Here is a 23,747-nt window from a genome sequence, read left to right as displayed (position 1 = left end):
ACTGTACAACTGGGATGGGGCACAATAAAGGATATGCTTCTATTGCTGTTCAAAGTTCACGATTTTCGATTACAAGAAAACCGGAAGTTGACCTACCGCGAAGCGCCCTTCGCTATCGCCTTATATTGTAATCTCATAGGACTGTACATGTACTATAGGGAGCTCGTCTTCCAACAGTGAATAAGTTGCAATAATAAACAAGTGATGTAGAATATACAATAAAATGAGATAACATGAATTAATACTTAGTCTGGGTTTTGATAGATTGTGACGTGTGACTGTGGAAATGACATCGCTACCGATTTTATAAGAATATCGCCAATCCCTATAATAACGTCATTGTTCTGTATTAGGACCGTCATAGACAAGAATAAAACCATTTAGGAAAGGAATAACAGTTTACAAGCGACTGTGTGTGTGTGACTGTGGAAATGACATCGCTACCGATTTTATAAGAATATCGCCAATCCCTATAATAACGTCATTGTTCTGTATTAGGACCGTCATAGACTAGACAAGAATAAAACCATTTAGGAAAGGAATAACAGTTTACAAGCGACTGTGGGTGAAAACCCGAACATTTCTAAATATAATGGAACAAAACCGCGCGTGATCGATATAAATAAACGGTTATACGTGGGATAAGTTCTTAAATTCGCACGCACCTAATAGAACCCAATAGAATACGCCTGAAATTTAAAAAATACCCAATAATCATGATAATTAGATTGGGAAAGACGAGAATAATCTATTAATTCCAAGGGGTTCCAGCGTTCCAAGACGGAAAATGATTTCTTCTTCCTTCAACCTCAAAGCTTTCTCATCACCAGAAACCATAGGGGGCTCGTCTTCCAACAGTGAATAAGTTGCAATAATAAACAAGTGGTGTAGAATATACAATAAATGCGATAAAATGAATTAATACTTAGTCTGGGTTCTTTTTTTTCTTTTTTAAATAGATCGAGAATGTGCGACTTGATGGGTACAAATAATGACGCATGTGCGCATGTTCACAACGGGTTAGCTATTTATAGAACACCGACATCATTCCACAGTTGATGATGGCATGGCACGCGCTTCAACAACACTGTCACCTGTACACAAATATATAAATGTAGGAAAGGGTTGAAGCTTCCCAGGCCAAACAATTCTAGTCAAACCACTACAAATCAAAAACCACAAAATCAAACCCCAAATACACAACACCTTACTATCGACAACATAATTGAGTAACATCACAACTAAAATAGATAACACCAAGGACGCAATTTTAAAAGATACGACCAAAAGTATACTAATTTTTACCCGATTTTAGGAACGTTCGGGCAATGGTCGAGCTCTGTACAACATCCGGGTCTTATACAGTGTTCAGCGCGTACAAAGACGCGCACGACTACATGTGTATTTGCGATACCCAAGGGCCATGAGATGTTATTTATTGCTGAACACGTCAACATAAAGTCGTAGGAAGTTATAATTCCTTAAAGCATGATGATAGTTGCGTAAAAATTGAGTTGTGATGTACTGTTTACTCTGTTGAACAGTTACCATGGCGAATGTTCTATCAAATCACCATGGCTACTAGCAAGGTTGCACATTTGCACTATTGTTCAATTTAGTTGATTTTTCCACAACTTATAAGGAATTATAACTTCCTACGACTTTATGTTGACGTGTTCAGCAATAAATAACATCTCATGGCCCTTGGGTATCGCAAATACACATGTAGTCGTGCGCGTCTTTGTACGCGCTGAACACTGTATAAGACCCGGATGTTGTACAGAGCTCGACCATTGCCCGAACGTTCCTAAAATCGGGTAAAAATTAGTATACTTTTGGTCGTATCTTTTAAAATTGCGTCCTTGGTGTTATCTATTTTAGTTGTGATGTTACTCAATTATGTTGTCGATAGTAAGGTGTTGTGTATTTGGGGTTTGATTTTGTGGTTTTTGATTTGTAGTGGTTTGACTAGAATTGTTTGGCCTGGGAAGCTTCAACCCTTTCCTACATTTATATATTTGTGTACAGGTGACAGTGTTGTTGAAGCGCGTGCCCATGCCATCATCAACTGTGGAGTGATGTCGATGTTCTATAAATAGCTAACCCGTTGTGAACATGCGCACATGCGTCATTATTTGTACCCATCAAGTCGCACATTCTCGATCTATTTTTAAAAAAAAAGAAAGAACCCAGACAAAGTATTAATTCATTTTATCGCATGTATTGTATATTCTACATCACTTGTTTATTATTGCAACTTATTCACTGTTGGAAGACGAGCTCCCTATGCAGAAACCTTACAAATTCCTGAAATGGACATATCTGATACATTATGATCGTTTGTAATAAAATGCATAGATACGGGATAGTTACGATTCTTTTGTCTGGTCAAACGGAGATGTTCCACGAAACGATCACCAAGACGACGTACAGTTGAACCTATATATAGAAAACCACATTTTTGACATGTAATGCAATACACTACATTAGTACTAATACAAGTAAATCTACTTGTAACAGGCACACTGTTCTTAGGGCCAAAAACATGATTAGTATTAATAGTGAAACGACATGTACCACATCGAGTACGATCGCACGGAAAAGAACCAGCATTAACTTCCAATTCACGTTGTTCTGTACGTACCACCATATCTCTAAGACTGGTATCACGACGCCAAGCTGTTAATGGTATAAATATTTTTATAATATGTGTACAGGTGACAGTAACGTTGCGGTTGCGCGTGCCAGCAGAATCATCACTGTGGAAATGGTGTCGGCGTTCTAGAAATAACTAACCCAGTATGCACGTGCGCACATACGTCATTATTTGTAAACGCGTTTCATCCATCTTAAATACATGTGTAATCAAGTCGCTCATTCTCGATCTATCAAAAAAGAACCCAGACTAAGTATTAATTCATTTTATCTCATTTTATTGTATATTCTACATCATATATTTATTATTGCAACATATTCACTGTTGGAAGACGAGCTCCCTATGCATGTACATGATGTATGTTTACAAGTAAATCCGCGGTCGTGCCGGGGAACGGTCTTCCTGAATTTTGAGAACAAGCGCCTCACCCTACCTGGCCTCTCACACTCTTCCAAGTAATGTTATCCAATTTTCTGTTTGTTTATTTGGGTCCACTTGAACTCGGTAGACGACCAGATAGTGTAAGGTTACTACATAACTATACTTACTACTGCAATAAGTGACATTATCAAATCATGTGTCTATGACGAGCTCTCGGAGAACTTCTTTCATTGCATGATGTGCTGCTCAGGAAATGTTATCCAAACTATTTACATATCATGTACACCTCAAGCCAAAAATTTCGTGGTCTGATCAGTGCACACAGACTTTACTCTTTGCACATGTACTGCATACATGCAGGCAGCGCATGCTGGACTGTGGTTACCATGGTAATATGGCATGACGTTATACGGTCGCCCGCGTTTCTTTCAACATTTAGCCTATGTTCATGATGTTTTTTTTATATTGTGATCGATGGGACTAATGCATTTAAATGTATGTGAGATCGAGAACAATACATAATCACAGTTATTATCGATGTACAATAAATCCATAATGTATTTTGCATTTAAAATAGTGTGTATTACGAGCGAGTCATAATATCTAACCATGACCTAACAGAACAGTTGTTTTTTTTTAAATCGTCCCACTGGCAGTTACACTTAACTTACAGACGGCCCGGAGTGCAGCAAATATTTCAATCCTAGTTTTTTTAAGTGTAGAAAAGAGACGGCTAACTAAACTTTATAGAATCCAACAAACAGAATCATATTCCGTTGACGTTGTCGTTTCTTTTTAAACTTTAAATGTAATAATAGCTAAGGCCAGGTAAACGTACGAGACACATACAGGTAGAAATGGGTGATCGGCTGATCCTCTGCACTAGCTGTTTGTATACTATAATTGAATAGTCGAGACGGTCACATATCAGAAATGTCGCCCTCTATTTTCTCTCCTCTTCGTTTCCTCGAGTTTAGGGACCGGACAGAATTTACGGCAGAGGGGGGGGGGGGGCCTGGGGAGAAATTGGGGGGGGGGGGCATGAAAAAAATGGGAGGCTTGAAGGGGGGGGCATGAAAATTCTCATGGTTTGAAAGGGGGGCCGCGAAATATTTTGTCATTGAAAAAAATTAATATGTTAGAAAATTTAGCATTGCATGAGATAGCACTTGATATCGCCTTTAATATTGAATGTCTACACTTTCATTTATGTATTAAAATGGAAGTGTGTACGTTTGTATGTACCTATTTAGTGAAGCATAAAAACACTACTCAAGATTAATTTGATACACCCTGAATTACTCTTATATACTCCAAGTTGTTCACACACACACACACACACGCACGCACGCACGCACGCACGCACACACGCGCACACACACACACACACACACACACACACATGCATGCATGAATGAATGAATGAATGAATGAATGAATGAATGTGACAAACGCAATGACAATAAAAACCAACACTGAGTCATTTTTATCGGCGTCATGACTGAAACGTGAGATCAGTCATCTTATGTAATGTAAGAAGTGTTGACGTTTACATGTGTAGTTCAGTAAACTAATTGTTGCCCAATTTCTGCTCTATGTTTTGTATGGAATTTCAAAAGTATAGACAAGACTGACCCAACTGTTAATAGTCGTGTGCAAATGTTTATCTGAATGGACATGCTCTAGTCATGACCAAAATGGACAATTCGAGTTAAATTGCCCAATTTATTTTGTAGAATTACAAGAAATATTTTCGTTTGGAAACGAGTTAATAGATTAGAGTTGAAACTAGATAGCTTTTTAGACGACCATAATTTCATGTAACGTCACTCTCCAAGCCTAAATTGCTTAATGTAGGGAGAGTTACTTTTGTGTTTTCCCTTTCATCTGCAGACTGAATTGGCTGGACAAACATGGAAAAAAAATTGACGCGGGAAGGGGGTACTTAAGTGATGGGCGCTGACCAGAAACAATTTTCTTTTTTTTTGTTGCCCTTTAAAACTCTTTCTACGGTGAGTGCTATGCTACAACGTTCTATAAAGCTTCACATTACATGTTGTGGTTGGCCAGGGGATCACTAAACAGCAATTGGCAAATAGCAATCAATGAGAAAAAAAACGTATTGCATATGTTCTGTTGTATTCCAACAATAAATTGTCTGTAGGAACGACAATCTCAAAACTTTGAAGAATATTCTAATTACATTTTCAAGACCAGCGTCTATCCGAAGGGACCCCTATCGTAAAACGGAAATTTGCTGAGGTAAGTTTAAAAACCTGATGATCGCGTCTGGAAAAAATGTTTACTGGTTTCAACAAATAACAGATACTAGTATAATTAGGTTTAACGACTTCTCTATCTATCCACCGTTTCCCACGCTCTATCTTCACAGTCGACCTGCTTTCAAATGAGTCTAGCCATAGATTCTTTAGACGTGTAGTCCCCAAACCATAAAACGGTTGCAAATTGACGTCTGGATCGACAAAAAGCTAATCAGCAATGATCCATTTTATAGTAGTAGATTATTTTATTATATTGGCATTAGGCGTAAAAAAAATTGTGTGGTTCCGATTACATGCAATTTTAAAATAGGTGTGGTAGGTAGATTTTTTATTTTATTTTATTTTTTCATGTGTGAGTGTCTAGTTCAGGTTTTCCATTATTTTTCAAATGGTCTCTGTGTTGTTTATTTCTTCCTCTCAGATGTACAGCCATTACAGATTTGAAGAATAGTTTTATATTGTCTTTTTGAGTTGATGTCAGTTTCCGCACTCACTATTTCGGAGTCTTGCGAGACTTTACGATTTTCGCGATTTTAAAAAAAGTTTAGGGTCGGCGTGAAAAAACTAGGTGGGTCGGGTAACCGGAACCAAACAACTTTGGTATTGTATAATCAGTGAAGAAATTAAATTGGTATTGTATATTCAGTGAAGAAAATAAATTAATTCCGGTACAAAGTTGTATTCCGTCTTTAAAAATGACTTCAATGACTTTTGCTGTATTCGTAACCTGATTTGTCACCAAGTACTTTAACATTTCATTGTCTGGCAGTGTGATATATTCAATGTTATTTTCTGTGTTAATGTAATAAGTATTACGTATGTCATCATAAAGACTTCAATGTAAAATAAAATAAGATGAATCTAGTTTTCTATAGCATTTCGGACACAAAATACACAAAGTCTATCGGCCACTGGTTCGTTTCTATATCTTCCAGTTTCTAATCGTAGTGGTTAAAAACCCTGATCGAAACTTTGCCATGAAAGATAGCTGACTTCGTGAAAGACTCATAGAAACGCATAGTTCTGTGATGTAAGTATCTTTGAAAATAACGTATGTACGAAGCTTAAGGTTTTCGTTGATAATGATATTTTTGACCCAAACTAACTGATGCTGATGACGTAAATGCTGTTCTAATTTACGATAAATCAAGAGGAAAAAGAAACATCAAAATATGCATTTAAATTCAACTCATCAAAACGTTTACAAATTTCCGAAGACCAATTGCAGTAATTATAATGTTTAACCCTCATATACCTTTCCAAAGAGCTAGGGAGTTCGGTTTATGATCATGATATAGCCAACAAATCAAACGTGGCGCCTGATAATCGTGTTGAACAAAACGAATATCAACTTTTGAAATACTAGGACACATTGAATGACTACCGGCATAAATATTGTCTTCTGTTTGTTTTGGAAACTGTTCAAATCCGTAAACTACGTGATGAGTGGGTTTCAATCAGGGTCGGCAGGCAAAACTAGGTGGCGTTACCAAACAACTTTTTTTTCTTGGCTTTTATAACACTTTGTTACACCGGCTCCCTGTAGCGTAGTGGTAAGCAGTCGGGAGGTCACGGGTTCAAATCCCACTGGAAACAGGGGATTTTTCTATGACCGACCCAAACCCAGGGTGAGTGTTAACCAGTTTCATCTTGCACAGTTTTAACATGGCCACAACTTCAAATTCAAGCTTTCGCTCAAGATTTAAACTTGCTACCTTCAGATTATATTGACCACTAATTAACAGATACAATGTCTTTTTATGAGTAATTGACCAATATTTTAGTTTATGTCTTTGGTTATTTGAAAAACAAAAATGGCCTATGAGCAGCTAGTGCAGGTTTAATACCTGTCACCCAAGTTCGTCTTGATCGAATTTATATTAGAATTCTCATGTAAATATCACATAAATCATATATCGTAACACTTTCTAGGGTAACTGTAGTTTGGCATGCTAACTAATCTGATTACAATCTGATGTGGTGAAAACGGCCAGATGTCTGTATTTACCTTTATGTCCACCATTCTGTGTTGTTTGTTTTGTTCCAGGTGATCGCTGCCTTCCCACATCTGACCCTGTGTAATTGAAAATCTCGTTTGAAGCTCCCGCTTTTGAGTAGCCAATCAGGAGTGTTACGTTGGCAACTGCGCATGTTAAAGTTAGACATTAAAATATGTCCCTCCCCCGACATCCGTTGTCAGAATGACTGAAAATGGGAGATAGAAATTAGGGTTTGGCTAGAACTCTTTCATTCAATTTAGCAAAACTCGCGAACCATAACTAGGAGGGACTTGTTACAACTGATAATGTATAAAGAACCAATAATGTATCAACCCGATATTGCTGTAAAAAATTACCAATGACGTATCAATTGACCGAATACAACCCAACAGATTACGGTATCAAGCTCTTAAGAGAAACACTGAATTAGTTTTCATTATAAACGAAATTCGGGTTTCCCTTATTTCAAATAGTGAATCGATTGTTATCATAAGAACTCATCAACTTTAATACTTACCTGTGCAAACTGGAAAACTCCTTCTTGCATACAAGAGGCAGCAGCAGCAATTTGAAAACCTACGAATGGATGACGGCTGCCTTGAAAGTATGAGTAGAAGTAGTATCTGTACTTATATCCATTGGAGAATTCTTAACATCGTAATTATAGTTTAACTCCTGGTTAAGGTTACAGCGCCCCCTGCCGATCAGGCTTTTCAATTTATGAAGTTTGATTGGGTTATTTTTAAACTTTTTTTTTTACATGTTCGAGAGAATAAAAATAACAAAATCACGAACATTGTAAAGTCTCGCCAGAAATAGTGGACACGGAAACTGACATTAACTAATAAAAGACAATAAAAAAACTTCTTCCTATCATCTGTAATGGCTGTACATAAGATGGGAAGAAACCAAAAACACAGAGACCATTTTGAAAACACATAATTACCGAACCTAGACACACACACACATGAAAAAAAACCTACCAACCCTACCTATTCTAAAATTGAGTGTAATCGGAACCACACCATTTTTTTTATTACGCCTAAAAAGAAAAAAAAAAGAATTCAAGGGGCATTCCAGTTTTTGCGAGAATGATTTAGCTGCTAATGAAGCAATTACATATACATGTATGAACCTCATTATCTCCAGCTTGTGTCGCTTTAAAACAATCACTAGTTATCCCTGTGTAACTTACAAGTTGCCTGGCAAAAGAAGGAAATAGGTGTAAAGCCTTAATAAGTACTTTTGTCGATACCTTTGTTATTAGATTCAAATCAATTCTGAATCATCAAGTGTACCATGGCATACTGATATTTCGGTGTTAGACAAATTAAATACACAATTTTTATAAAACTTTTAACTCCTTGTTACAACCACAGGGAAAAGGACAAATAATCAATTTTGTTTTCGCGATTTTCCGGATTTCTAATATTATTTTCTGTATATTTCAAATATTTGAGAACCGTAAAACATGTATATATATATATATATATATATATATATATATATATATATATATATATATATATATATATATATATATATGTATATATATATATATATATATATATATATATATATATATATATATATACAAATGTATCACATAAATTGCAGGTCCTATGCTATATATATATATATATATATATATATATATATATATATATATATATATATATATATATATATATATATATATATATATATATATACTTGATGGTAATTAATTACACACTGAACCTGTTTCCAGTGCTAAAATGTATGTATGTATGTATGTATGTATGTATACATGTGTGTGTGTGTGTGTGTGTGAACAACTTGGAGTATATAAGAGTAATTCAGGGTGTATCAAATTAATCTTGAGTAGTGTTTTTTATGCTTCACTAAATAGGTACATACAAACGTACACACTTCCATTTTAATACATAAATGAAAGTGTAGACATTCAATATTAAAGGCGATATCAAGTGCTATCTCATGCAATGCTAAATTTTCTAACATATTAATTTTTTTCAATGACAACTTGAAATATTTCGCTCGCCCCCCTTTCAAACCATGAGAATTTTCAGGCCCCCCCCCTTCAAGCCTCCCATTTTTTTCATGCCCCCCCCCAATTTCTCCCCAGGCCCCCCCTGCCGTAAATTCTGTCCGGTCCCTTAGCATCTGCTTTTGAAAAAAGACGCCGGGTGTCGTGTAACTGTTTCAGTAGTGAAAGGGACGCGACGCGGAGATATGAAACGATCGGATTTTAGTTCAATATGGACAAAAAGCAACAACACTGAAACATAGCAAATCTATAAGTTTAACAAATTATAGATCTCGGTATGGAAGAGTAGAGAAAATGAAATAGATAACATCAAACCACAGCAGTACCGCCCACTATAAATCTTTGGACGGACTACGACGATCGGCTTCATCATGATGCACAATACGTCACTGTTCCCATAGAATTAGATTTTAAAAAGCATGCAGTTTGAAGGAAAAGTATGATGCATATGGTGATTCTAATAACTAAAAAACATTTAAAACATCAAAGGATAGGAAAATCGTGTAATTTGCACCAACTCTTACCTTTTCTTTATTTTCTGACACTGGCAAACCCCTGCATTCCAGATATCACCGTAAGTGTTATACAGAGTTACTTTCAACATTTCTAGTAAAGTGTGGCAATCTTGCTCTTGGGACGCCACTTTCTCGTAACTTTACTTGGAGAAATGGTCTTTGTTGCAGCCATAACGCAGCGGCAGTAGCATCTATACGACCATGGATGTACATCCATGGTACGTATGACCTTCGTTTGTCCGACCTTGGCATTACGTCATGGCTCATGAATAAAACATTACAGTACGTCATTTAGTGAAACTGCGCGATCACAGAAACATGTGTAATTTTACCCCTTTCATATAGTGTTGGTTTAATACGTCAATATTAACGATATTATCGTCATTTTATTGTATTCTGATAGAAAATATTCTGAGCCATAACTCGGGAAACAAATGCCTGTGGGGGGGGGGGGGAGGGGCTTTACCAGAGCACGCGCATGTGATATACCTGAAACTATTTTACGGCGGACTAAAAATAACTGTGACCTGTGGTTACTCAGATCACGTGACTGACGACACCTGGAACCCTGGGAGCTAGTTATCTTTGATCTGAGCAATGTACACACGAGCCTAAGACCCCGACAGTAACACATGTTCTACCTGTTCTCCGTGTAATCGTGAAGGTATAGGTCAACTAAACATGAAACATCTTTTAGTACAGATACGCCGAGTAATATTAGTATATGCATTTGTAACGGTCGTCCAGTCTATCGAAGATGAAGCGCCTACTGTTGAAACCAACACAGGTAAACTGGTCGGCTCAACTGTGCAGTTCACTCATAAAGATATCCAACATACGGTCCATGTCTACAGAGGGATACCGTACGCTGAACCACCGATAGGTAACCTAAGATTTCGACCACCTGTACCAAAATCCCCCTGGAGTGGCGAATATAATGCTACGTACTTCAGGAACGTGTGTATGCAACCAGATATGCCAATCTTTCCACCCGATCTAGAACCTCGGGACGAAGACTGTCTTTACCTAAATGTCTACGTTCCACAACCAAAAGTAAGTATTTGATAGGTACGTATGTGCTAGTCTGGGAGTTGGGGTGGGGGTGGGGGGGGGGTAGACCTCTCTTTTGAACATTAACTATGCATCCCATTAGCCACAGTATATACTGTAGGTCTTATGACTGAACAAGCACTGGTTACTGTACAAATATACTAGACGGTTGTTCACCCAGATGTAAGATACATCATGGATATATACGTCCATGGGTACATATAATAGTAATGCAACGGTTTATTGCAGGCTATACCAAATCATGGATAACACATCCATGACCAAATATAGTATTGTTTTAAAGGTACGACTGCCTGTGCCTGGGACCCTATTTTGCATATGACTAACTGTATGTTTGGGGTGGAGAACTTGTGATGACTCACTGGCAAGTAATCACCAAAATATAAACATTCCCTATATGGATATAGACTGTCGACAGTCGCTCGCGCCTTTTTTTTTCCTACATTTTATCTAAACTTAAGTGGTCGCTACGCTCCGATCCGGCGCAATACTACTTTAATCGCATACTGATATCCAGGGCCAAAGGCTCGGGCCTTTGGTCCACGATCTGTCGGGCCTTCGGCCCTCTATATCAGTATGCGATTACACTAGTACTGCAGCAGTGTTGCGCCGAATTGGAGCGTAGCGACGACTAAAGTTTAGACATAGGGAAAAGGACAAATAATCAATTTTGTTCTCGCGATTTTCCGGATTTCTAATATTATTTTCTGTATATTTCAAATAAAGTTTTAAATACTCTTTCTGAGTTGATCAGGTTTGCATTAATAGCTTGCTAGAACAAACTCACTATTTGCCCACGAATTATGCTGTGAGTGTAAACATCCACTGATCCGACTAATGGAGGGTCTATCATGTCTATGGTTTAGCGGAGTTCAGCATTGATGTCACAAAAATGACGCCCTGTAATGTTTTATTCATGAGCCATGAGGTAATGCCAAGGTCGGAAAAACATTGGTCCATGCCATGTGGTCGTACATGTATGTTGCAACAAAACCATTTCTCCAAGTAAAGTTACGAGAAAGTAGCGTCCCAGGAGCAAGATTGCCACACTTTACTAGTAATGTTGAAAGTAACTCTGTATAACAATTGTGGCGATATCTGGAATGCAGGGGTTTGCCAGTGTCAGAAAATAAAGCAACATTAGAGAAAAGGTAAGAGTTGGTGCAAATTACACGATTTTCCTATCCTTTGATGTTTTTAATGTTTTTAGTTATTAGAATCACCATATGCATCATAATTTTCCTTCAAACTGCATGCTTTTAAAAATTTAATTATATGGGAAAAGTGACGTATAGTACTGGCGCATCATGATGAAGCCGATCGTCGTAGTCCGTCCAAAGATTTTTAGTGGGCGGAACTGCCGTGGTTTGATGTTATCTATTTCGTTTTCTCTACTCTTTCATACCGAGATCTATAGCTCGATATGTGTAGCCATTTGTATTTACCTGGATATAATTTGTTATAGATTTGTTATGTTTCAGTGTTGTTGCTTTTTGTCCATATTGAACTAATATAAAATCCGATCGTTTCATTTCTCCGCGTCGCGTCCCCTTCACTGAAACAGTCACCAGACAGTCGGACACCCGGCGTCTTTTTTTCAAAAGCAGATGCTAAATTCCCGGTTCCTCTCGACTTGGTAAACTTAACCCATTCATTATAAATTGCGTAAGTTCTGTTTCAAGTAGTCTGCAATGCAAGATATTAAGTTATTCAGAGATGGTATAGAGATGTCATATTTCTCTGTAAGTATGACGCTAACATGAACAAATATTTCTGGCCATGTTCGAACGTTCGGAATTTCCGCACTCCCTTCTCAAGTACAGAAGCCCGACGACATAATCCAGCTTCCGAGTTTTTTGTAAAGATTGCTAATCGCCCGACCGGGTTTCGTGTAGGGTCTATGCTTTTATGTATACACCAAATGAACTTCACAATTTTATGTATAGTTCACACTTTTACTGTTTTCGAATTTGAAAGTTCTGTCTCTAATCGAAATCGTCGACATGAAAGATAGTAAACTGTTATTGAAAAATAAGAGTTGTCACTGGAAATCAATCGTAGTATAGTTTGTCCACATGATATGTTGAGGATTTTTTCTTGTATGATCTATTCCGATGTAATAATTTGGTTCCAGAACACATATATTCTACTATTCCGTTTCAGGTTGTTACAGGGTACGACATAGTGGCATTTCGAGAGATCTGTACGTTTGACAGCATCAACATGAAGTGAAATATACACTACGAAATCGGCGTCGCACAGTTGTAATTTCTTGCGAAGGCATCTGCTATGATGTACGGCCATCAAAATGAAGAAAACACAAGAAAAGCATTCTTTGAAGAAATCAACAAAGTCAATCCAGGATACAGTGTCATATCAACGGGGGATGTGGGTGAACCCATCCAACTCAGAACTAGCCGCCAGTCTAGATGTTGTATGCTTAGATCCATCACACACCATTGACAAATATTCAGTTCTAGAATTAAAATGCCCAATGGTCCTCGAAAACATTCATCTCAAAGATGCCAAGAAAAAGCTGTCAGCGAAACCGTATGGGCGGGTTTCTGCCTTAAAGAGGAAAAATAATGAGATGTTTTTGAAAGAAAACCATGCCTATTATTATCAAATACAAATGCAGATGGGGGTTACGGGTCTTACGCATGGATATTTTGTTGTATGGTCAAAGATAGGGTTTGTTATCAAAAAATTTCATTTAATAACAGAGAATTATGGTAACGTTTAAAGGTGAAGTTGAATATTTTCAACCACACTTACCTGCATGTGTTCAGAATATTTTGAAATGATAATACCAAGACGCCTTCCACCACTACATCTTGAGTAGATATAAAAGTTTTCCAAACATCGAGATATGATCACGACTTACACTTGTCAACATATTAATTTGTACTACCTGGTGATTTCACAATTAATTTATATCAGCGTACGTAGGCTAAGTTGTAGTAAAACGTTGAGATATTTACAATGCTGTGCAATCGTAACACATTGTGTATATATAATAAAATGTATATATTAAACAAAGCAAAAAAACACTTTCTTAGTCTCACTTTTGTTTTATTTGTCACAAATATAAAAGAAATACTGTACACTTTTCACATGACCAAGTTATTACAGCGACAACGTTTCAACAATCAATTTCCTTTAATAGTTTGAATTATTTATGCTACAAAATATTATCACATTAACGGTTATACATTCCACATGATGTCAAAATGTATCGTAATTCAACTAGTTGTCTCATACCCTTTCCAATGATGCTGTCGCAGGAATTGGATCTTGGTTTTCCAATGTTGACCCTTTTCCTCCAACAAAGTGGAGAGAACAAATATGTGTATGTTTGGTGATCTTGTTGACTGAAAAATCATCCCTGCCGCGTGCGCGTGCATTCACCCATCGTGTTGCTTTGTCGATACCTGTTTACGGTTTTAATTTGCAAGAGGCAAGAAGTAAACACCTTTTATTCTTTCAAGGTGGCTGTATCTAGGATCTCAACGACACAGACCATAGCAGCAGTGTTTAGTAGCAACCATTTTCACATGGATTTACACGCATTCAGTTTAGGTCTGGTTTCTCATAATTTGTAGCGTTCCTATACTAACCGTCCCTTATTTTTCACTTTCTTTTTACCTGCAGCCAACAAAAGCCGCCGTCATGTTCTGGATACATGGTGGGGCGCTCCACTACGGATCTGGTTCCAATATACTTTATGAAGCATCGCCATTGGCTGCTCTTAATGACGTCATCTTTGTCTCTATCAACTATCGTCTTGGACTCTTTGGACTCTTATCCACAGGTACATTGATAGCACACCAAATATTTGCGTTTTCAATAAGCAATACAATTTAAGTGTGTTTTTCTGCTTAAAAAACCCAACAACATGAAACAAGTCTAGGGTTCTCACGTAGCCAGTTGAGTTGACTCTAGCCTTACATAACATACCCCCCCCCCCTTCCCAAGTATGTACGTCGACTGAGTCGGATTACATTTAGGTCAGATACAATGGTGGTTTAGTGTCTGACACAAAATTCCAATTGATTACATAAGTGTATTTAATTTTCTAGATAAAGAGGGTTCCATGGTTAAAGTTCGTCGTTGCTGCTACATGAAAAACAATGCTTTATATTGGATGGCTTTGGTATGTGATATGTGTCAAGTACAAAATTCAGTGTGAATGGAGTGCCAAATCCAACTTATTAGTTTCACTTCTTTTGTGTCATCTCAGAGTGAAACTCACACTTGTAGTCTAAACGTAGTAGATACTATGTTCAGACTACATGAGAAGTTTGTGACTCATTTTAAAGGTGATAGACCCAAAAACTGATTTTTGAATGTGTGAAAAGTCTGTTATGATTTATAAACAGAGTGGTTAAACAAAGGTAATCACTCTAGTCAGAAGTAAACACAAGTATTCAAATAATTTATGCAAGGTGATGTTTCAATATATCGAAAGTGACACACACGCACACACACACACACACACACACACACACACACACACACACACACACACACACACACACACACACACACACACACACACATACAATACATACATACCAATCTGATTAAAATCCGATGTGGTGAAAGCGGCTAGATGTCCTTATTTACCTCTATTCATCGTGTTGTGACGTTTGTTTTGTTCGGAGTGATCGCCGCCTTCGAAGGCGGCGATCACTCCGAACAAAACAAACGTCACAACACGATGAATAGAGGTAAATAAGGACATCTAGCCGCTTTCACCACATCGGATTTTAATCAGATTGCATACATACATACATATATACATACATACATACATACATACATACATACATACATACTAGCGTGTGCATGTGTATATGTTTGCTCCTTGTTTGTTTGTTTGTTTGTTTGTTTGTTTGTTTGTTTGTTTGTTTCGAAGTTTTTATGTGAAATTTAGAGTTTGACTAATGTCATTATACAATTGTTATTTTAGGTGACTCTGTGGCAAGTGGAAATTATGGACTCTCTGACCAGATACAGGCCCTGAAATGGGTAAACGAGAATATTGCTGGTAAGGTTGCTAACTAAATATTATTAATGCCATATACAACGAAAAGCATTTATACCTGAAATGGAGCGTCATCTTCCCTGATAAAATTTATACTTACGTTGCTACATTTTCTTTGCGTTTGATGCCATTTTCTTACACTTTACTGTAATTTGTTTTAAACATTTGTTCTGATTCGGACAATGTTTGAAATACTGGAATAGTCATTAAAGTATAAATTGTTACACTACAAGTTATTTTACTATGACCTGTATGCTTAAATAAAATGATAACACACGCAAGAAAAATAAAGTTGTGTATTGTAAGGTTATAGTTGCCCCTGGCGATGCTGTTTCAAATTTAAAAAAAAAAACGGTTTCCATAAAAGAAGTAGCCCAGATGATGGATCTGAATATGTAATTCGATAAAGGAATGACCACGTGGACAAAGCACATTCATTCATTAATTCATTCGTTCGTTCGTTCATTGGTTCGTTCGTTCGTTCGTTCGTTCATTCATTCAGTCAGTCAGTCAGTCAGTCTGTCAGTCATCCAATCATTCATTCATTCATTCATTCATTCATTCAATAATAAAAGGGAGATTAGTAGGGCTATGGGAGAGCTCCAAATAAATCTTTTTAAGTAATTCAAGAGAAGTCCACTGCCATTTTAGTAGTAGATAATTGTATGCATAACCAGATAGTTAACGACTGTTGTGGAGTTACAGGGTCTAGTCAGGAGATACACAGAGGCTACCACAGGTACTCGAATCAATCTGTATGATTTTAAAAAAAAAATTTACCATACATACTTTTTTTATAATCATACAGATTGAATCGAGTACCTGTGGAGGCTACCACAGGTGAACCATTCAGTAGTTATCAATGTACAGGCAGTAGAAATTGAAGTTCAAATACTTTTTCGACAGCATTTGGAGGGGATAAAGACCGAATAACCATCTTTGGACAGAGTGCAGGGTCATTCAGTGTTCATTTTCATGTCGTGTCACCTCTTTCAACCGGACTATTTCAACGGGCTATAATGGAGGTAAGATCTAGATATAATAATCTCCAATATTTGTCCAATCATTGATATAGGCGGTATAAATTCCATATTTTTTTCCCCAATTCGGACATGCACAATATGACACAGGGCGTATGCTGACGAATAACCATCAACGTAAGCTAAACATTTTTTTCTTCAAAATCCTCAAAATATGAAAGTTGCTAGTTGAACCACAGAGCGGCCTTAGTCTTGAATTGTTACGTAACACTGTCGAATAAACAAACTTATCAACATTGACATAGATAACAGATATGAAAGATAATGTGATTCTATACCGATATTCAAAATATATATATCAATTCAATTCACTTCAATTAATATCAATGTGTATATGCAACGACAACTGCATATATTTCATCTAGTTAAATATAGTGAGAGTGTGAGTGTTATACTACTGTTGTGGATTTGGCGGGGCCCTCACTCCTATTTACCCGTGTGACTGGATGACAATCATATGGCCGTGGTCGTCTAGTAGTGTTGTGTTATATTGACATCTGTTGTCTTTGCTTTTCGTGGTAATGGCTGACATATAAGGGCTGGGCTATCTGGTAGATCTGTCCCCTGCAATGGTCGCTTCATGTGAACTTATTTGACTGAGATCTTTAACCAATAAAGAATTGGTTAGTGAAAAAACACAGGTACCTTCGTCCGTTGGTACAGACCACAAGCTCATGTCTTCGAGTGGATTTGTTTGTGAAGCCCACCATTGAACAGGCTGGGTGACATCAAGACAAATATTATTCTACGCTGACTACAATATATTTCCACAGACACCTTAATAGTAATATGTGTAGTTTATATATCATCTTTGTCAATGTTGATACATTTAAGGTTTGTTTGATAGTTTTCAGTAAGCATAAGCCTTACCTCCTCAGCGGTTGGTTGTGTGCATGCAATGCATTAGCGCTAAAACATGTAATACGTATACCTTCACAATATACACAATAAGACCTCTTTTAATTCGATTGACAAGGATGAAGGATGCCCCTGAACTCATCAAGTAAATACAAACTCTGAATCATGTTTTTTTTTTGTTATTATCTCAGAGTGGATCTGCTTTTATGGACAATTCTGTGTTGGACGATGCAGAGATGGAAAATATCAAAGCCCATGGTATTGGAAAACTTGTTGGATGCGATAAGGATAGTTCTGAAGAACTTCTGGAATGCCTGAGACAAGTACCAGTTGAGGATTTTTCAGTCGTACAGGACCCAGCTTTGGTAGATACACCATTCATAACAGTTACTATCTTCATAGACTAACAATTGATCAGCATATCCATAAATAATAGGTTGCTATTTGTTCACTAACTTTAAATGCCAAAGGTTTATATGCATTGTGTGTCACTGTTATTAACAGTTTTGAGTGTATTTAGTTTGGACAGTGGTGAAATGTTTTTTTTTATTACATGTCCGATGCAGGTGAAAGATCGTTTCTATAAGGAAAGTTCAGTATTGTATGGTATCAAATGTTAAAAATGCGTGTGATCTAGACATTATTCAAAAGCCTCCCTCATTCCAAAAACAGACAATAACGATGCATTATGTTCACTACACACTTATTTAAGCAAGTAGATTTCTTACACGTTTACACTTTCCTCTCTTTAGGGAGCATTGGCCAATATAACTGGAAGACACGATGCCTATTTCTTACCATTTGTTGATGGACATATTGTAAAAGAACATCCAAAAACAACAATCTCCGAGAAAACATTCAACAAGGTGGATACTATGATCGGAACAACGGCAGATGAAGGAATGATGTTCGTCGTGATGGCATTAGCACATCAAGCAAACGACAGTGAGGTCATGATGGACGAAGCAACATTTGACGCCATGCTCTCGCCGTCTGTACTCAAACCCCCTGGCAATTATCCAATGGTTGTAGACTCAGCCAAGATGTTGTACACCAACTGGGAAGAAGCAGATTCAACAGAAGCTAATTACGCTGAATCATTTAGTCAGATAGTTGGCGATCAAATGTTCGTATGCCCAGCAGATGCAACTGCACGTGCACACTATGAAGCCGGACTGAACGTGTATCTGTACCAGTTCGATCACCATCCATCAACATCACTTTATCCAGCCAAGTGGTGTAAAGCAGCTCATGGTGAAGAAATGCAATACCAGTTCAGTAATGATTTGATAGCTCAGATTCGACCAGGAGACGACGCAATCGATAAGTGGACCGTTACTGATGAAGAAGCTGCGATGACTTCTCAGATAATGACATATTTTACAAATTTTGCTAAAACTGGGTATGTATACGACATTATAATATTACACCGATATCTACAATTTCAACTTGTTCTCCCTGTAATTTTATCAAAACCTTAACAACCATGCGATCCGAAATATATATTCCTGATCACTTTTTGTAGTTTACTATGAATGTCGTTGTTCGATTTTCTATTCACTGTTTGTTAAGATAAAAGTTTAACACAGTAGTTGACGACAGCAATGTAGATATCCGATTTAGCGTATGTGTCAACTGTGTCCGCTGTGTCTTTGTACCTGGTGTGGGTTGGAAGTGAAAAATAAAGACTGGAAATCGTTGGTAAAAATGCTCCATTCTCACAACCACTCCTCTATATTTCTCACTGAGGTAACGATTTTCTGACGGTTTCGATGTATTACTGATCAGTCCTTATGTCAACTGCATCAAACTCATACATTGTGACATATCTTTATTGCTGTATATCAACAGTAATCCAAACTTGAATGAAGATGGCACTGCTACTGACATCGAGTGGCCTAAATTCACCGTTCCTGAGCTGCAGTACAAAGAACTATCTCCATCCATGCCAACTAAAAGAGCCTTGAAAGCCAAGGAATGTGCATTCTGGAATCAACTTGTACCGACTTTAATGAAGCAAAGTGGTGAGTACCTATCAATAAAATAGCACGTATTTAGATGTCATATTCAAATATCAAGTCAATGTCTCAAATAGATGGCAGTAGACAATTAGCGGACATGCCTGTTAGAGGACGCTATATTTAAAAAAACCCACAACATTTAAAGTAAGTTATGTTAATCTGTCTGCTTACCTGTGGTGAAAACCTACGTTGGCCTAGCTTGTAAGTATATTTCGTTGTCTTTTATCTTTGTCTAAAATCAGAATATGGTTCCTTATCTTACAGATTCAGCTTGTGATGACAAAAGTGAAGCTGTTGATGAAGCAACCAGTGACAAGGAAGCCAGTCACGAAGAAGCAACAACTGGAAAAGAAGCTGGCCATGAAGAATTATAAAAATACATAATTACCTGTTTTTTGTACTTCCCCCCTCCATTATGATGTCGTCAATGGCCACTATTTTGTAGATCGAACTCTCTTGATGTTTTCTTACAAACACAAAATTAGATTAAATAGAAAATTGACAATTATTTTCTAAATTCATAATTCTGATAGTTTTTCCAGGGTAAAAGAAGATCGGTAATTTGTATGTACATTAGAACACGGAAAAAGTCACTGTGTTAGAAATGTTGAAATGATGAGTCTGTATAGTTCAGATCTGAGTAGCAGTATTGGTGTCTATATCCTACGATTTGTCATTGCAGGAAAACGGATAAACTGCGGTTTCTGCCAACCGAACATGCAATTCTGAGAATAGAGGCCTACATATATATTAGATCGTATGATGCGGATGTAACATATCTTTGGAGGTATGATTTCAGACCGTCCACTCAATGTGTGGAGCGCCACCAACGCCTGCACTGTACAGTCTATTTTTAGAAATGGTAAATTTAAAGTTATCTAGCTAATTAGACACTCAGTCATACTCTGTACGCTTGAAGATCTTGTTGATTGGTTGGTTGTAATGCAGGTTTTTCGGTTCAAGTCGCATAGTGCTTTACCACCACAATTTTTTATCCAGAATTTGTTGAAAACTCGTTGTAGACGGGAACGAACGATCCTGTGAATCGAAGTTGTACGCATTCTTTTCTCATACTTCTGCTAAATTTAAGTTGAATAAAAGTTGTGATTTATAATATCATGATATGTTGTGTCTTTTTTATTCTTTATATATTATATTAAATAACAATATCAAAGTCGGTTAAAAGAAACTCTTAGTGTTATGCGTTTCGAGATAGCTTATTTTAAATTTCTTTTTTATGACATAATGAGATTTCACAATCACAATTCAGGAACACCAGAGAAGGTTGATTGAGGGACTAGATTAGTCGTATTAACGGATCACTGTTTATGAAGTGTGAATGTATTTTACCGAGCTAGTCTGGTCCCAGTTGATAACGCGGTTCACAGCTATCGTCCGTCCATTTTGAAGGCCACAGTTTCAATCACAGGTTAGTGTTTAAATCATGCGCATTACATGTAGATAGGAATATATAATTGTACGTGTTCTCCAGACCTAATTTTAATTCTAAATAAATTGGCTGTCACAGATCATGCCAGCAGAAGGAATTGTGTTATAGACTGGGAAGGTGGCAAAGTTGTTGAAAGAGTGATGAGGACAGGAAGATATGCGATGTATGAGGGAGGCCATCAGGATAAGGACTCAAATCCTCCCCAATGATGAAAATAGGGACGAAGGGGTTTCCGACTCAGTCACTTATAATTATGGGACAATTTATTCACCACACCGCCATCTAGTGGTGAACAGTAATCATCATCAGTTTGTCTAGCTGAGGAAGACAACAGTCATATGCATGTTGCCGAAACGTAGTAGACATGAACAAATTTTAAAGTAACTTGGTTGTGTATCAAAGAACATTACTCATATTATTACAATGATATTTTAGCAATGTTGTAACATATTTTCGCTAAATAATGCTGGCAACTTCTATTGTTGTGGCAGACGACATTTTTCAGTGCTCTCAAAACCAACACCAAATTTAAAACTCTTAGTATTATCTTATCTTTCATACGAATGTTTAACCATGACAATGTGGCAATTCCATGAAACTACTATAAATGACCGTGTTCAAGTCGCTAGTCGATAACGCTGTCCTACATGTAAACTCCGAGAAAACTGAAGGACAGTGACTACTGACTAGTGAGTGAGTGAGTGAGTGAGTGAGTGAGTGAGTGAATGAGTGGTGTCTGAATGAAAAAGAAGAAGAAAGCTAGGTTCTGCAAAGAGAAAGGGTGCAAATAAAAAGTGCGCGACATATGTTTTGCCTTTTTAATATATAACGGCAGAGAATGACCCAGTCGGCCTTAGTCTTGAATTGTTACATAACACTACCGAATAAACAAACTTATCATCATTGACATAGATAACAGATATGAAAGATAATGTGATTCTATAACGATATTCAATATATATATATATATATATATATATATATATATATATATATATATATATATATATATATATATATATATATATCAATTCAATTCACTTCAATTCAATATCAATGTGTCTATGCAACGACAACTGCATATATTTCATCTAGTTAAATATAGTGAGAGTGTGAGTGTTATATATTGTTGTGGATTTGGGGCCCTCACTCCTATTTACCCGTGTGACTGGATGACAATCATATGGCCGTGGTCGTCTAATAGTGTTGTGTTATATTGGCATCTGTTGTCTTTGCTTTTCGTGGTAATGGCTGATATATAAGGGCTGGACTATCTGGTAGATCTGTTCCCTGCAATGGTCGCTTCATGTAAACTTATTTGACAGACCTTTAACCTACAAAGAATTGGTTAGGGGTAGACCATTTGATATCCTGGGGGGGGGGGGGCTTGTAAGATTTCGGGGGGAAAAAAAGATGCCAACTGGAGTTGCTTGAAAAAAATCCGGATATGAGTGGGTGATGGAAAAAAAGATGGACCACTGCTGCTAGAAAAAAAATATCTTGGCAGGGAAAGTATGCACAAGTTCGAGTGTACTGTTCAACCTGCTCGTACCTCTCCAACCAGGACACTTGTCAGATCATGACAAACATTTTCAAACACATGTCAGGGACCAGTCAGTTTCGTTGGCCTGTGGTACATATATATATATATATATATATATATATATATATATATATATATATATATATATATATATATATATATATATATATATATATATATATATATATATATACCCGGTATATATATATATATATATATATATATATATATATATATATATATATATATATATATATATATATATATATATATATATAGTTCTGGAGGATTTTTACTCTTAAAGTCAATTTTCAGGCTATTCACAGACACTTTCAGACAATAATTTGCAAACTTTACAAGACAGCTCTAACATGTAAAAAGCAACTACATAAGGTTGAAACATTTTTGAAATAAAGTTTCACAGCATCTTGACTGTAAGAGGTGGAGGGAAGAACTTTGATTTGAGACTGGGACATGTCTACCTCTTATGGGTGTCCTAGGGGTCTCCCCTAGAAGCTTTTGAAGTTTCACGGTTTGTTTGTTTTTTTTACCAATTTTGGGGAATGTTATTGTTGGTTTAACGAATGAGTTGCCTCTGGGGTGAGGGAGTCCAAGGGTTTTCCCCCTGGCAGATCTGGAGTTTTTTGTTTCTATTTGTATATGATGAATTATTGTGAAAGTTACGGCGAGTTGATGCCCCAAACTACGGCTGGTGAGCACTGATGAGCCAGCCACCATTGTAAACGTACTACACGTTCGAAGTGTACACAATGGAGGCTCACTGCGTAATGAGCTTTCACAGTTATTTTTACCCATCATGCGCTACACCACTTCCA

The 23,747-nt window shown here is 37.0% G+C and overlaps 1 protein-coding gene across 1 annotated transcript; it reads left to right on the top strand.

The window, feature by feature from the left end:
* Positions 1-10,455: 10,455 nt before the first annotated feature.
* Positions 10,456-20,972, top strand: LOC144439187 (acetylcholinesterase-like). Its single transcript, XM_078128461.1, has 8 exons — positions 10,456-10,934; positions 14,604-14,763; positions 15,925-16,002; positions 16,906-17,024; positions 18,089-18,262; positions 18,650-19,299; positions 19,749-19,921; positions 20,183-20,972. The coding sequence occupies exons 1-8, from the start codon at positions 10,563-10,565 to the stop codon at positions 20,290-20,292; spliced, it is 1,836 nt and encodes a 611-aa protein (XP_077984587.1). The 5' UTR covers positions 10,456-10,562; the 3' UTR covers positions 20,293-20,972.
* Positions 20,973-23,747: the final 2,775 nt, after the last annotated feature.

The sequence above is a fragment of the Glandiceps talaboti genome, chromosome 1 (genome assembly GCF_964340395.1).
Source record: "Glandiceps talaboti chromosome 1, keGlaTala1.1, whole genome shotgun sequence".
Classification (NCBI taxonomy): domain Eukaryota; kingdom Metazoa; phylum Hemichordata; class Enteropneusta; family Spengelidae; genus Glandiceps; species Glandiceps talaboti.
Note: the sequence above shows the minus strand (reverse complement) of the source record. Positions and strands in the feature narration are given on the sequence as shown.

What these genes read in the sequence shown, in the direction of transcription:
- LOC144439187 (XM_078128461.1), top strand. Translation starts at nt 10,563, where the DNA reads ATGAAACATCTTTTAGTACAGATACGCCGAGTAATATTAGTATATGCA. An exon ending in TCTACGTTCCACAACCAAAA is followed by an intron (nt 10,935 to 14,603) that starts GTAAGTATTTGA and finishes TTTTACCTGCAG; the next exon opens with CCAACAAAAGCCGCCGTCAT. An exon ending in CTTTGGACTCTTATCCACAG is followed by an intron (nt 14,764 to 15,924) that starts GTACATTGATAG and finishes TTGTTATTTTAG; the next exon opens with GTGACTCTGTGGCAAGTGGA.